Source organism: Pseudonaja textilis, chromosome 2 (genome assembly GCF_049901715.1).
Source record: "Pseudonaja textilis isolate UNSWEBS1 chromosome 2, rPseTex1.2, whole genome shotgun sequence".
Taxonomy (NCBI): Eukaryota; Metazoa; Chordata; class Lepidosauria; order Squamata; family Elapidae; genus Pseudonaja; species Pseudonaja textilis.
Window position 1 is genome coordinate 17,580,850 of NC_141991.1, and position 13,670 is coordinate 17,594,519.

The 13,670-nt window shown below is 45.4% G+C and overlaps 1 protein-coding gene across 1 annotated transcript; it reads right to left on the minus strand.

Moving 5' to 3' along the window:
- Positions 1–4,169: 4,169 nt before the first annotated feature.
- TCF19 (transcription factor 19) lies at positions 4,170–11,704 on the minus strand. Its single transcript, XM_026720424.2, has 3 exons — positions 11,339–11,704; positions 7,806–8,442; positions 4,170–6,065 (listed from the first exon to the last, which is right to left on the minus strand). The coding sequence occupies exons 1-3, from the start codon at positions 11,610–11,612 to the stop codon at positions 5,831–5,833; spliced, it is 1,146 nt and encodes a 381-aa protein (XP_026576209.1). The 5' UTR covers positions 11,613–11,704; the 3' UTR covers positions 4,170–5,830.
- Positions 11,705–13,670: the final 1,966 nt, after the last annotated feature.

A 13,670-nucleotide genomic window follows, 5' to 3' on the forward strand; every position in this document is an offset into this window, starting at 1 on the left:
GTTTTGAGGAGGATTCTTCCAAGCACCGGGTGCCCCATTTCGCTTCCCTGCCCTGCTACAAATTCAAAAACAGGCCAACACATCAAAACTAAACGTGGAAAGGAAGCTAGCAATAAATATTCAAAGCCATACCCCGTTCCCCATTTGTCTTTCATAACCTTACTATTGTATCTGGCATGGGAGAAGAATGTTGGTGGTTGTGTCATTTTAATCGTAAACTCGTATGATTTATCTTTGTATTTTGATTTTTTCTAATTTGCTCAATTGTTTGCATGACATAAGAGGCCTCTATTAAAAAAAGTATTGCTGATCGTAGGTGTGAGGGTGATTTATTTGAAAAACCGGAAGTATTTTTGTATCATGGTTGACTGATCATAATCCATTGGCCACAATTAAATCAGCCAAACACCCTTTTTGGTTTTCATGTCCTGTGGACATCATACTACTTCAAATGGCCTAGTTCAGGGGTGTCAAACTCGATTTCATTGAGGGCCGTATCAGGGTTGTGTTGGACCTGGGGGTGGGGGGGGTGAGTGGGTGAGGCCAGCTTGAAGCCACTTATCGAGGCTCCATTTTCGGCCACAATAGCCTTCTGGAGCCCTCCCCGGCAGTGGTGGGATTTTAATACATTTTTTACTACTTTTTCTAGTCTCAACATTTTTTTTTTAAGTGTGGTGACCAAAACTGGATGCAGTATTCCATGTGTGGCTTTATAGAGTGGTATTAGTACCTCCCTTGATCTTGATTGTATCCCTCTATTAATACAATTTAGGACTGCATTAGCTTTTTTGGTGGCTCCTGGCTCATATTTAGCTGGTTGTCCACTAAGACTCTAAGATCCCTCTCAGTTACTGCTATTGAGCCTGGTTTCACCCAGTCTATATGTGTACTTTTGGTTTTTCTTGCCTAGGTGTAGGACTTTACTTTTCTCTATATTGAATTTCATTTTATTAGATATGGCCCAGCGTTCTAGTCTGTCAAGATCCATCTGGATCTTGAGCCTATCTTCTTGGGTGTTAGCTATTCCTGCCAGTGTAGTATCATCTGCAAATTTGGTAAGTTCCCCTTCTATTCTCTCATCTAAGTCGTTAATGAAGATATTGAAGAGTACAGGGCCTAAGACAGAACCTTGTGGCACCCCACTGCTTACCTCCCTCCATGTAGACCTTAGACCCATTAAGGACTACTCGTTGAGTACGATTTGCCACCCAGTTGCGAGTCCATCTAGTGGTGGTGCTATCTATTCCACTTTTTTCTAGCTTACTAAGAAGTAGGTTGTGGTCTACTTTGTCGAATGCATTGCTAAAATCTAAATATCTAGTATCTAAAAATATCTAAAATCTAAACTGGGAGGCCTGTGTGCGGCCTCCCAAAAACTCTGATTTCACTGGCAGAGGGTTGCAGGAGGTCATCGCAGCCGAAAACACAAGCATGCGCCCCTCCCAAGCTGTTTTCTCTGGCAGATGCACCATGTGCCGGCCCTTCACTGTTTCCAAGGCAGGCCCCATGGGCCAGATCTAAGGACCCCATGGGATGGATCCAGCCCACGGACCTTGAGCTTTGACACCCCTGGCCTAGTTTGTACCCAACACCAGCGCTGGTTATGGGATCACTGTTGCAAATCAAGGCATCAGTGGTTACTCCAACCTTAGGCTAAATGTTGTGGCCATAGATTTTATGGCTTACAATACCACTCTGTAGATTAACATGATTGTCCTTCCACATCGTTTATCCACACCTCTGAATCCAGATGCCTATAGTTTGGGGTGAAGGAGGAATGCAGCGTTCAGCACATTTACAGTTTTCTATACAGTTAGTCCTCGACTTAGAACAGTTCATTTGGTCATTGTTGGAAGTTGCAACTGCCCTGAAAAAAAGTGACTTATGACTGTTTTATACCCTTATGACAGTTCCAGCATCTCCATGGTTGTGATGCAGGCAACCGACTCGTATTTATGACGGTTGCAGTGTCCTGGGGTCATGGGATCACTTTTTTGCGACCTTCTGGCAAGCAAAGTCAATGGCGAAGCCAGATTCCTTTGACAACCATGTTACTCAACAACTGCAGTGATTCAGTTGACAAATGGGGCAAGAAAGGTCATAAAACGGGGCAAGGTTCACTTAACAAATTGTCTCACTTAGCAGCAGAAATGTTGAGCTCCATTGTGGTTGTAAGTCGAGGACCACCTGTAATTGTGAACTTATGTAATGTTGAGTATTCTTTCATCAGGTGAAACCCCCAGTAATTCTACTGCCATAAGATCATTGTCAGGGTTCCCGCAGTTACTCCAATTAAATCATGAGCTTCGAGCCACACTCCCAAAACTAATGAGGAAGCTACCATTCTACATCTGGCACTAACCTGGGTGTAGCCAACTCTTGAGATGTGTAATTCACTATCACCCTTGATCCTGCTTCCCCCACCACACCCCTCGGGTGTATCATCCAATGAAACACGTCCATAGCCAAGAGTCATTGATTATGCTCTCCAATTAGATTTTTTTTCCTGGCAGAAGCTTCAGCCCTCTAATCAGTCTCTGAGGAAAACATGAATGGAACGTACTTTCGATTCCACACTGCCGTCTGCTCTTTGCCGCTTCTTTCTGTTGTCAACTATAAAACGTGTATACAAAATGTTTTATGAGTTGACAATCCTTTTCAAGGAAAAGGAAAGGAAAGAGAATTTAGTTTGAACACAATCAGCCTTATGACATTTACGCAGCCATTAAGTTTGCAGTTTAGGTTTATTTCAATGCTAAGATCAAGCCTGTTGCAAGATGAGAAACATTTTTTTTTTAATAGGAAAAGGATATCCTTCCTTCCTTCCCCCTAAAAAGACAAAAACAACCTTGCCAAGTGCACAAGAATAGTAATAATAATAATAATTTTAAAAAAAATGAATGCCCCTTTCCTAAACCTACAGAAGTCTTTGGTTGATTTTCTTGTGGCTTCTGTGGCAGCAATTTCCCTGTGAACCTAACAGGAGTAGCTTATTTTTCATTTTGGCATATTAAAAAGCAGATTTTTTCCCCCCCCCCAGACAGAGCTGGTAGAGGCGGCAAATGCGAGCATACGTGCTGCTAAGCTGGATAGTGAATGGCAACAGGACGGAAGCTTAAGAATCGCCTGCCTTTTTTGTAACTGCAAAGTGCTTTAAGTTGAGACATTTTCAGAAAACAAGGCAGAAACGATGGTTTATGACAAACATCCTTTTTCGAGACGGGTTCCGTTTTTTTTTATCTTGTTATTTCTTTTGCTAGCAGGCGGCTTGTATTTGGCATTTGAACAGATCTCCCCCCCCGCCCCCCAAAAGATGGCGCCTGCTTCTGGCATTTCCCCAGGTTGAAGGTTCCTCATTCTGTGGCTTGACTCCTAAGCTGGAAGATACGGTTCGCTTCCTTCCAGATGTGTAGCCCCCAGATGTTATCGCTGAGGGAGGTTGGGACCTGCTGTCCAACAGATTCCCTGGCACTGATCTAAGTACGTAGTACAGTGATGGCGAATTTTTTCTGCACCGAGCCAAACGGAAATGTGCGTGCATTTGTGTGCGTGTCAGAGCGCTGGAAAACACAAGACCAGCTGGCTGATGTGCGAATGCCTGTTTTGGGGCCGTTTGGGGGGCTTTTTTCTAGGCCATTTTCAGACCCAAATGGCCTGGTTTGGGCCATTTTTCAGGCTGTTTTCCAGCTGTTTTGGTGGCCGTTTTCAGGCCGTCTGGGCCCAAAAAACCCAGCCTGAAAGTGTCCTGAAAAAGGCGCGAAAAACGGTCTGTTTTTTGGTCGATTTTCAGGTCGTTTTCCAGTGCTCCGGCGCCCACGAAGACCATCTGGCCGACGCACATGTGCACACCAGAAACCAGAAGAGCATCTGGTGATGAGGCACAGGCCCCCCGCCATCCCTGGCATGCGTCCCGTAGGTTCACCATCACGGACCTAGCAGAATTTCTCCCCAAGGGGAAACGGTACCTCTCCCAGCTTTCAGTTAAGTGAAGTGCCTCATCTACCTGGGAGGCCTTGTGCATACACATCTGCACACATCTGTCTGTTTCTTAGGAAAACCTGCCACGTTGCTTTACAGGCTTACGGGCAGATTTTTTAAAAATGGGTTTCAGTTTCCATGCTAGAAATCAAGGCTACTGAGCATTCTTCAAGAAAGATTTTTTTTTTAAAAAAAAACAGCAACTTGACCCCCCTACGCCACCCCTTTATCAGGTGCAAAGACAAATAAAACACTGGTCAACAAACTTTTGGGAGTCTAAACTTTGGCAGTTTGCCATCTTGACTAGAAGAGGGGTCTGTGATATCGTTTGATCCGGGAGGGCCTGTGGATTTGGTCTCCCTTCAAAACCGCCAAGCTCGCTGCTTGTCTTTCATTTTCTTAAGAGTAGCTTCACCCTCCGCCTGCAAATATACACAACGTACCCTGAGGATAATGCTGTAGGAACCTTCTGAGACCAACAAAGCAGGACACTCGCCTTCACAAGGTGCCACAAGACTAGTATTTCTTAGCTTTGGCCGCTTTAAGATGTGCCGGCTTCCATTCCCAGAATTCCCCATCCAGCCATGAATTCTGGGAATGGAAGCTTGCACATCTTAAAAAGCAGCCAAGGTTGAGAAATACCGGGCCTGCTTCTTTTAAAGAGGAGCTAAGTTAAACTAGAAGGAGCGCTCCGTTGTGTGTCTCTTCCTTATTTGCGTTATAAAGTGCAAGAAGCTTTTTTTAAAAAAGTCAAAAAAAGCGATTGCTAAGAGTAATAATCCTCCGCTTCTTTTCCCCACTAGACTCAACCCAGCGCCGGGAGGCGAGAACAGAGGGTGCAAAGGGAAGAGGAAAGAAAAATCTTTCCTTCCTGGTTGCTTTCGGTGTAACATCCAAGCAAACACAGGCGCTTTAAATACGGACAAAGCAGACGGTGAACGGTACCAGCCTCAGCCTCATCAATTTGAATGTAAACCCATTCATCTCTCTGGGATTTAGAACTCGTGGGGGTCTTTTTTCATTTACTTCTTCATCTTTTTAACTCCTTGCTTGCTTCCTTATCTGCCATCGCACCAAGCCCAAAGGCTTAAGAAAGACAGCAGAAGGCGTCCCTCTTTCAAAGCATACCCTGTTCTTGGAAAATCGTCCCAGACGTGAACTCAGTGAAGATTTGAAAAGCCCCAAATCTCAAATCCGGAGAAACAATTCTAGGAGCTGCCTTCCCAAGTTTGCTTCTTCTTCTGTGTTTTGGCCAAGAGGGTTGACCCTCCAGGAAGCAGCTGGTGGTTTCCACACACGCCTTTTCCCCCCGTTGCAAGTAAGGCACAGAGCCATTTGGTGCGATCAGAAAACTGGTGCCAATCTGACCTTGGGAATGAATATTCGGCTGTTTTATGAATTTGTTTGTCCAGGTCAACGGATAATCCGGATTACTCTTCCCTGCACATCTTCTGCAGGGCTTGAAAAATGGGAGTCTCAAGGAGAGGACTCTGCACTAAATGGGTCCATTGCATTGATCTCCAGGCTCTTGCTGACCTTCTCCAGGTGGTTATCAGGTAGCAATAGACAGCATGATACATTCCCACAAATGCTTGCTTGGCATGTTCCTCAGCAAGGCGATGATTTCCAAAGAAACAGGACGGATAACGACGTGTAAAAGGTCGCTCACCCCAATTCCATCTACGGGGTTTCCTTTGCACGTACTCACAGTTCACCCTATTCAATACCTGCTTCCTAAGGAAAGCTTACCCTGTGCAAATTTTCAGTAGTCCACATGCGTCACATCAGGGATCTTATTTTTAAAAGAATTCTTTTCAGTCACTGATGGGATCCAGAGGAGGATTATCTGGCCTTATGAACGGCAGGCAACACACCGGAAATCTGCCTCTTTCATCACACTGTAACTGCAGCCCACGCAGGCTACGTGGTACCAGGCGTCACAGCCATCGCACTGAACCCACTCCACTATCTCATCCTGGGGAAGGTGGCACCGGGGAGCCGCACATGGCTCCAGAGAAGACAGAGTCTGAGAGAAAACCTGGCCAGTGCTCCCCAGAGGATTCTTCCGAGGCCGGCCACGACGCTTCCTGGAAAGAAGCAAAAAACAGAGATGACATATTTGTAACACATCATAAGAACCCAAGCGCATTCCCGAGATGGTGTCAGACTTGCCCCGACTTAGATCCTTAGGAAAGAAAGACCCTCGACTCCCATGTGGTTGAAGAGACAGGTTCCAAGGCAAGTAGTTGCATCAAAAGTAAGGCTAGATCTGAGTATTGCCATGCAAAAGTATTGCCCTTTTCCTTGGCCCCTCTCCCTGGACCAGGTCAACGGTGTCCAATAGCATCACTACTTGGTGTTTTTGGGAAACGCTTTGAAGCTGGGCACTTCTTAAAGTAGTTTCACATTCCATTCCCAGGCCAGGCATCCTTGGTGGTGAATTGGGCTGAGAGAAAGAGTGACTGGCCCAAGGTCACCCAGCCAGCTTTCATCCCTAACGCAGGAGTAGAACTCACAGCCTTCTGGTGATTAACCCAAAGTCACCCAGCTAACTTTCTTGCCCAAGATTGGACTAAAATTCAGTTTCCGGGTTTCTAGCCTGGTGCCTCTCAGACAGAAGTATTTTGTTCAGAGAAATAAAAAATGGTAAGGGTTTCCCTGTCTAGTGGTGTCCGACTCCAGGGCACGGTGTTCGTCTTGGTTTCTTGGCCGAGGGAGCCAGCGTTGTCCGAAGACATTTTCTTTGGTCATCTGACCAGCATGGCTATACACCAAAGGCACACAGAACACTGTTACCTTCCCACCGAAGTGGTACCTTTTTTATCTACTTGCATTTGCATGCTTTCGAACTGTTAGGTTGGCAGGAGCTGGAGCAAGGAACGGAAGCTCACTCCTTGCAGGAGCAAGGTCTCGAACCCAGTCTGTCAGTTTTCCAGCTAACACGCTCAGCATCTTTAACTATGCTCCTTTAAGAAAAGTAATGTTGCATATAACATAGAACTCAGGGGTGGGATTCAAGTTTCTTAACAACCGGTTCTGTGAGCGTGGCCTTATTTGTGGGTGTGACTTGGGCATGGCTTGCTGACTGGGCATGGCTTGTATGTAAATATTGTAAATATTTATGTAAAAATGTAATTTATTTTAAAAAGACCAACTTTTATCCAAAATCAGGCAAAGCAGGCAGGCAGTTTGAGTTGCTCATAGAATCACAGATTCACTTAGAGATCAATCTTTCTGCAATCTGCTACCTGAGTCTGTCACATAAAATTTGCTTGCAAATAAACTCATAAAATTTGCTACAAGCAAACTCACAAAATTAACTCACAACACACCATGTATGTAAATATTGATTTTTTTTTAATTAAAAAAAGAGCAACTTTTATCCAAAATCAGGCAAAGCAGCCAGGCAGATTGAGTTGCTCACAGAATCACAGATTCACTTAGAGATCTATCTTTCTGCAATCTGCTACCAGAATCTGCACTGAAAAATAGAAGCTTCAGTCCTAAGGAAGATTCAGCTCTGCTTTTAGATTAGCTAAAAAGCAAGAAATCCAATGATTTCCTGCTTTCTAGCTAATCTAAATCTCCCGGCACAGCAGAACAGCTGATGGTCGGGGGAAAAATAGAGGAAAAATAGCAACTTAGCAGGTGAGTTTGATGGCGCGCATGCCAGGTAAAGAGTGAGTAGGCAGGGAGGGGAGAGGCAGGGGCAGCCAGTTGGCGCAATTTACCGGTTCTCCAAACTGGGCAGAATCATAACAACCAGTTCTATAGAACCGGTCCGACCAGGTAGAATCCCACCCCTGATAGAACTTAAAGGGACTCACCCACTCGGTGTGATATGAAGCTTTGGTTCTACATCTTCCTGGGTGTTTTTGCTTCCTTCCTGCACTCTTCGCTGGAGCCTCAAACTGCTACTCTGGCAACACCGATAAGTCCCCAAGCGCTGCTCTTTATCTGGGGGTGGCTGTTCCTCTTCCAGACGGGCAATTTCATCCTCCAGTTCAGGAAGCACCGTATGAACCGATTTACGGCGATTGCGGGATGGTTTTGGCTGGGCGGGAGGATCTGTGCATTGGCTCCGGCTCAAGGAAAAAGTGAAGGGCTGGGGCTTTAGCTTGCTAAGGCTGCCGATGGAGGTGAGGATGAGGGTGGCTTTGGGGCGGCACGAGAGGGAGGTGGGCGAATGACGGGACAGGGGACGGATGCGATGGTTGTCGGAAGGCAACACTGGCCGGAAACCAGAGGAAGAAGCCCACGGGGCTTTGGGTTCGGTGATAGCTGCAAAGTCTTGCGGCCGAACACGGACTTTCTGGAAGAGGAAATAAAACTCAGAGTTGCCGTGGGGCGGTGGCAACACGCAACCCTCAGGCACCGGGCTAGGATGGCCGAAAGTCAGAAGGTCTCCATCGTTCAGATCTACCCGCTGGCCGTGGGACAAGCGGAGAGCATTGATGTATGTACCTGAAAAGATAATTACACAGTGAGGAAAAATGTTATGTGTAGTCTAGTCCTCACCGTATGACCGGCTGCTAAACAATTGTGTCCATAACTGCAGCGCAGGTGGTTAGATTCTGCGCAGTAGTATTGGGGGATTCGTCGGAAACACAAGACTAATCCACCATTGCTATTTTATTCAAAAAATGTGGCAAACCCTTTGCACTGCTTATTCCTTTCTCTTTTAGTATTAAACTTACTATGGGCCACACCGTTTATGAATTGTAATTTTAGTATAGTTAGACCATGTGTAATTTGACAGGCTGGATTTTCTCATAGATTTTAGCAATCATACTAAAAATTGTATATTTACTGAGTGTTTTTATTTTCTCTGGTCTATGGTTTATGTAATAAACATAATAACCACAAGAAACACAAAAATAATGAGGATGATGATAATAATAATAATAATAATAATAATAATAATAATAATAATAATAATAATGTGTTATCCCAATTGTAATTGGAGCCCTTGGAGCAATACCTCAAGAGCTACCTCGCTATTTCGAAATTCTGAATTTATCAGACTTGAATACCCTGATTCTACAAAAACTACCCTACTTGAAACAGCTTATAACAGTTCCTAGGTCCTTGGTTAGCACTCGAGCTGTTGAACTATCAACCAGCCCTGCCAATCAGGCTGTGAGTCTCACTAAAGATTAAATAATAATAATAATAATAACAACAACAACAACAACAACCACCATCCCCAAAGGCTGTGAATCTCAATAAAGATTAACTAATAATAATAATAATGACCATCCCCAAAAGCTGTGAATCTCACTAAAGATTAACTAAAAATAATAATAATGACCATCCCCAAAGGCTGTGAATCTCACTAAAGATTAACTAAAAATAATAATAACCAGCCCCAAACGCTGTGAATCTCAATAAAGATTAAATAATAATTATTTTGTTGATAAGAAAGACAAAAAAAGTCTGGAGAGTGGATGTGGCAGTGCCTGAAGACAGCAGAATAGAAGAGAAAGAACTGGAGAAGATAACAAAATACAAAGACCTACAGATAGAAATAGAATACGACTATGGCAAAGGCAAGCAAGGGTAGTACCAACAGTAATAGGCACTTTGGGTGCAGTCCCAAAACAACTGGAGCACCATTTGAACACCATAGGCATCGACAAATTTGCCATCAGTCAATTGCAGAAGGCAGCTTTACTTGGAACAGCTTCCGTCCTGTGGGGATATCGGTAACCCCATCAAACATCCAGAATTGCCTGTCCCAGGTCCTTGGGAAGGACTCGATAGGTAGACAAAAATGCTAAACCCAGTCTGAACGTCTGGCTGACGGTGCAATTAATAATAATAACAATAATAAATGCTATCCCACTCTCACATGACCCTGATTTATGATGGTTTTCTGTGAGAAATTAGCATTTATTTCCAGTTTCTGGCAATGGGTGCAGACAATGGGTGCAGCATTCACTTAAAAATTGTTGCGAAAAAAAAAAGTTGTAAAATTAGGCCAAGCCTGTGATGACCTGCTTAAGGACAGATAAGACTTACAACCACAATTCTGAGTTCAATTATGATTCTTAAGTTAAGGAATATCTGTACAGGTAGTCTTCGACTTACAAGAGTTCACTTAGTGATAATCTGAAGTTACAACAGCGTTGAAAAAGTGATTTATGATGTTTCACACTTATGACCATTGCAACATCCCCATTGTCACGATTTACATTCGGATGCTTGGAACTGACTCACACTTATGACAGTTGCAGTGTCCCAGGGCCACACAAACCCATTTTGCAAACTTCTGATCTGTGGGTAAGTCTATGGGGAAGCCAAACTCACTTAACCATGTTAATAACTTAACAACTGCAGTGATTCATTTAACAACCGTGGCAATAAAAGTCATAAAATGGGACAACTCGCTTAACAACTGTCTCACATAGCAGTAGAAATTTTGGGCTCAGTTATGGTGGTAAGTTGAGAACCAGCTGTATTGTAGTTTGTTTCAGGCCTTTTAGAATGTGTGTTTCTCCTTCACAAATGAACTTGACTTTTAAAGTATAAAGTTGACTCCTCTTATATAAATATTAACTGTACTGCTCTAGGCAGTTATTCAACTTCTGAGTTGTGGGTTTTGTTTTGAAGTCCTCGAAAGAAATGAATAAATAAAAGCAATTCTTAACCCTCAAAATATCCGGCCGTGCTCAAATTCAACACATTTAGGAAGAAGTGTCCGAACTCTTTGGTGTTGTGGTTAAGGCTTGAAACCAAGAGAGCCTGAGTTGGACCGATCGCTCTCTCAGCCCAACCCACCTCACAGGGTTGTTGTTGTGGGAAAATAAGGAGGCCGAAAAAGTATTATGTGTGTTGGCCATCTTGAGTTATTTATACAAATAATAAAGGTGGAATGTAAACAAACAATTGAGGCCAGGATTTAGCAGCACAATACAGGTAATCCTCTACTTACAACCACAATTGAGGCCAAAATTTATGTTGCTAAGCAAGACATTTGTTAAGCGAACTTAGCCCCATTTTATGACCTTTCCTGCCACGTTAAGTAAATCACTGCAGTTGTCAAATTAACCAAACACAAACATTAAGAGAGAATCTGGCCTCCCCACTGACTTTGCTTGTCAGAAGGCTGCAAAAAGTGATCATATGAGTGCGAGACACCGCAATCGTCATAAGTACAAGGCAGTCGGACAGGCATCGATCTGAATATTGATCACCAGGCTGCTGCAACGGTCATGAAGCATGAAAAGTGGTCATCGGTCACTTTTTCCAGGGCTGCTGTAACTTTGAACACTAAACAGTCCATTTAGTGAGCTTTGAACACTCCACTAAATTGAATTGTTGTCAGTCAAGGTCTACTTGTGTGTTCACAAGAACTCACCATAACTGCTGCAGTCCACCAGGCCCACTCGCCACTCCCCCGCCATGGTGTCAGCATCCCGTTCTGCGTGTATCTCTGCATGGACCCGGGAGATCAAGGCCGGGGTCTGCTCGGACACCAGAATGATGTCACACACTTCAGCTCGGCGACCCAGACGATAAACGCAGCTGGGCGTGGCAGGTCGGAAAGTGTAGAGATCCCGGTTTGGCAAATCCCCCGAAGAGGCCGGGCCCATCCGGAGTAACTGAAAGCAGGGCAGAGCTTCAGAAAGCATGGCTGGATCTGGCCAGGGGTTCAGTCACTTCTACCTGCAAGTGGCAAGTTGACTTACAGCTGTGAAAACTTTTTGTTTTTGTTTTTTTTAAGGGAAAGGCAGCAGGAGCAGCAGCACTGGATGTAATTACAAACTGGGATTGCTACAAAATGTCCCCAATCCCAGGCTGTTGTGTCATGACAGGTTCATCTCTACCTGAAAGAGGAGGGGGAAGTCAGGGTGGATTGTTCCCTCAGCACAGCTTCCTTGATTTAACCCCCATTGATTTAACTGCCAAAAAAAAACAACCCAATTTTTTTTTCCAGTCCTGCAACCCGTTTCATCTCATCCCGACACGCGTTTCAAGACGGGTTCAGACGTTGTTGTTTTTTTAAGGACAATTATTTCCCTCAAGAGCAATTTCCAGGCAATCCAGTCCTGCAACCCGTTTCATCTATCTCATCCCGACACGCGTTTCAAGACGTCTTCAGACGTTTTTTTTTAAAGGACAATTATTTCCCTCAAGAGCAATTTCGAGGCAAACTGACTCCTGACCCCGCATTGCGGGTGCCAACAACACCCGTGTCTGCAACTCGCCATGGGAATCCTTGCGGGGAAGTCTCCCCACCCCACGCACGCCCCCCCACGCCCCCTGCAGGAAGGTTCCAGGTTTCCACTGCCAGGACAATAAATCATCCGCGATCCTTAAAAACCACGCCCGCAGGTCCTGAGGTCGTGGAAATCAGCCCCGCCGGGCTTCTTCGAGCACCCTCGGGAAATCCGGCTCTCGGCTTTCTCAGCAGGCTGAGGATCCTGGAATGAATTGCGGATGTCTTGTGGCCGTCGGGCACTCCGGTTTGCCCGGCCGCGAAGTCGAGCGCCCTTCCTTTGCAAGCGTTCTGGAACCTCCACGCCCCGCTCTGCCCGGCAACGCGGTTCGGTTCTAGAACCCGGGCGTCGCCCTAGCAACGAGCGATCTGGGGGGGGGAGGGAAGCCGTCTCCTTGGCGACGCCTCGAATTCCCCTCTTCTGGAATCCTCCTCGTCCGCTTCGCTTCTCGGCCCGAGGCTTTCTCGCCTTGTCAAAAGCCGCTCCCCGGGCGCTCCGAGCGGCGCGCGCTGCCTTCCGATTGGCCCCGGCTGATGCGAGGTGGAAGGAGGAGAGGCCGTAGCCTCCGATGCCGATTGGCCGCTCGATGAGCAAGCCTTGCTGCCCCGTTGGCTGGGAAGGCTCGAGGGAGGGTCGGCGAGCATAAGCGCGCGAGGCCCGACGCCAGGCTGGGGCGGAGGAAGGCTCTGATTGGTGGGAGCGTCAGGGTGGGCTTCGGCCTCGTTGGCGCGTTCGGCCGGCGGAAGGCGATTGGGTGGCGGGCAAGTCAAGGGCGGGGGAGGGAGGGAGGAGCGATAGCTATTGGCGGGATGGGCCGCTTTGGCCCCGCCCCTCCGAGCTTTGCTTTCTAGCTAGAAAGTTGCCAAGTAACAGGAATCCTCGATTTACTTCGTTTAGTGACCGTTCAAAGTTACAACGGCACTGAAAAAAAAATGACTTATGACCCCAAAGTGCTTTTTTTCAAGAGGCAACTGGACTTTCCGGTTTTACTTTGAAGACGTTTTGCTTCTCATCCAAGAAGCTTCTTCAGGGTCTTCAAAGAAAAACCAAGAAAGTCCAGTTGCCTCTGGAAAAGAAGGACCTTTGGGTTATATATGTTGTATGATAGACTTAATTAGGATGTATAACATGATGGAAGGGGGAAAAAGAGAGACAGGATGTAACCTGTATGCAAAGACTTTGTAAAATTGGAACTAAGGAAACATTTACAATAAAATTTATATTTTAAAAAAAAGGAAAAGCACTTTTGGGGCAACCATGACATGACCTGGATGACTGAGAAGCTCCATATGTTTGACATAATGACCCATTTTTCACACTTATAACCTTTTAGTATCCCCATGATCAGGTGATCAAAATGCAGCTGCTCGGCAATTAATTCATATTCGTGACCATTGCTGTGTCCCAGTGACTTGTGATCACTGTAAAAAAAACTGATTTATGACTTTTTCACACTTACGACCGTTACAA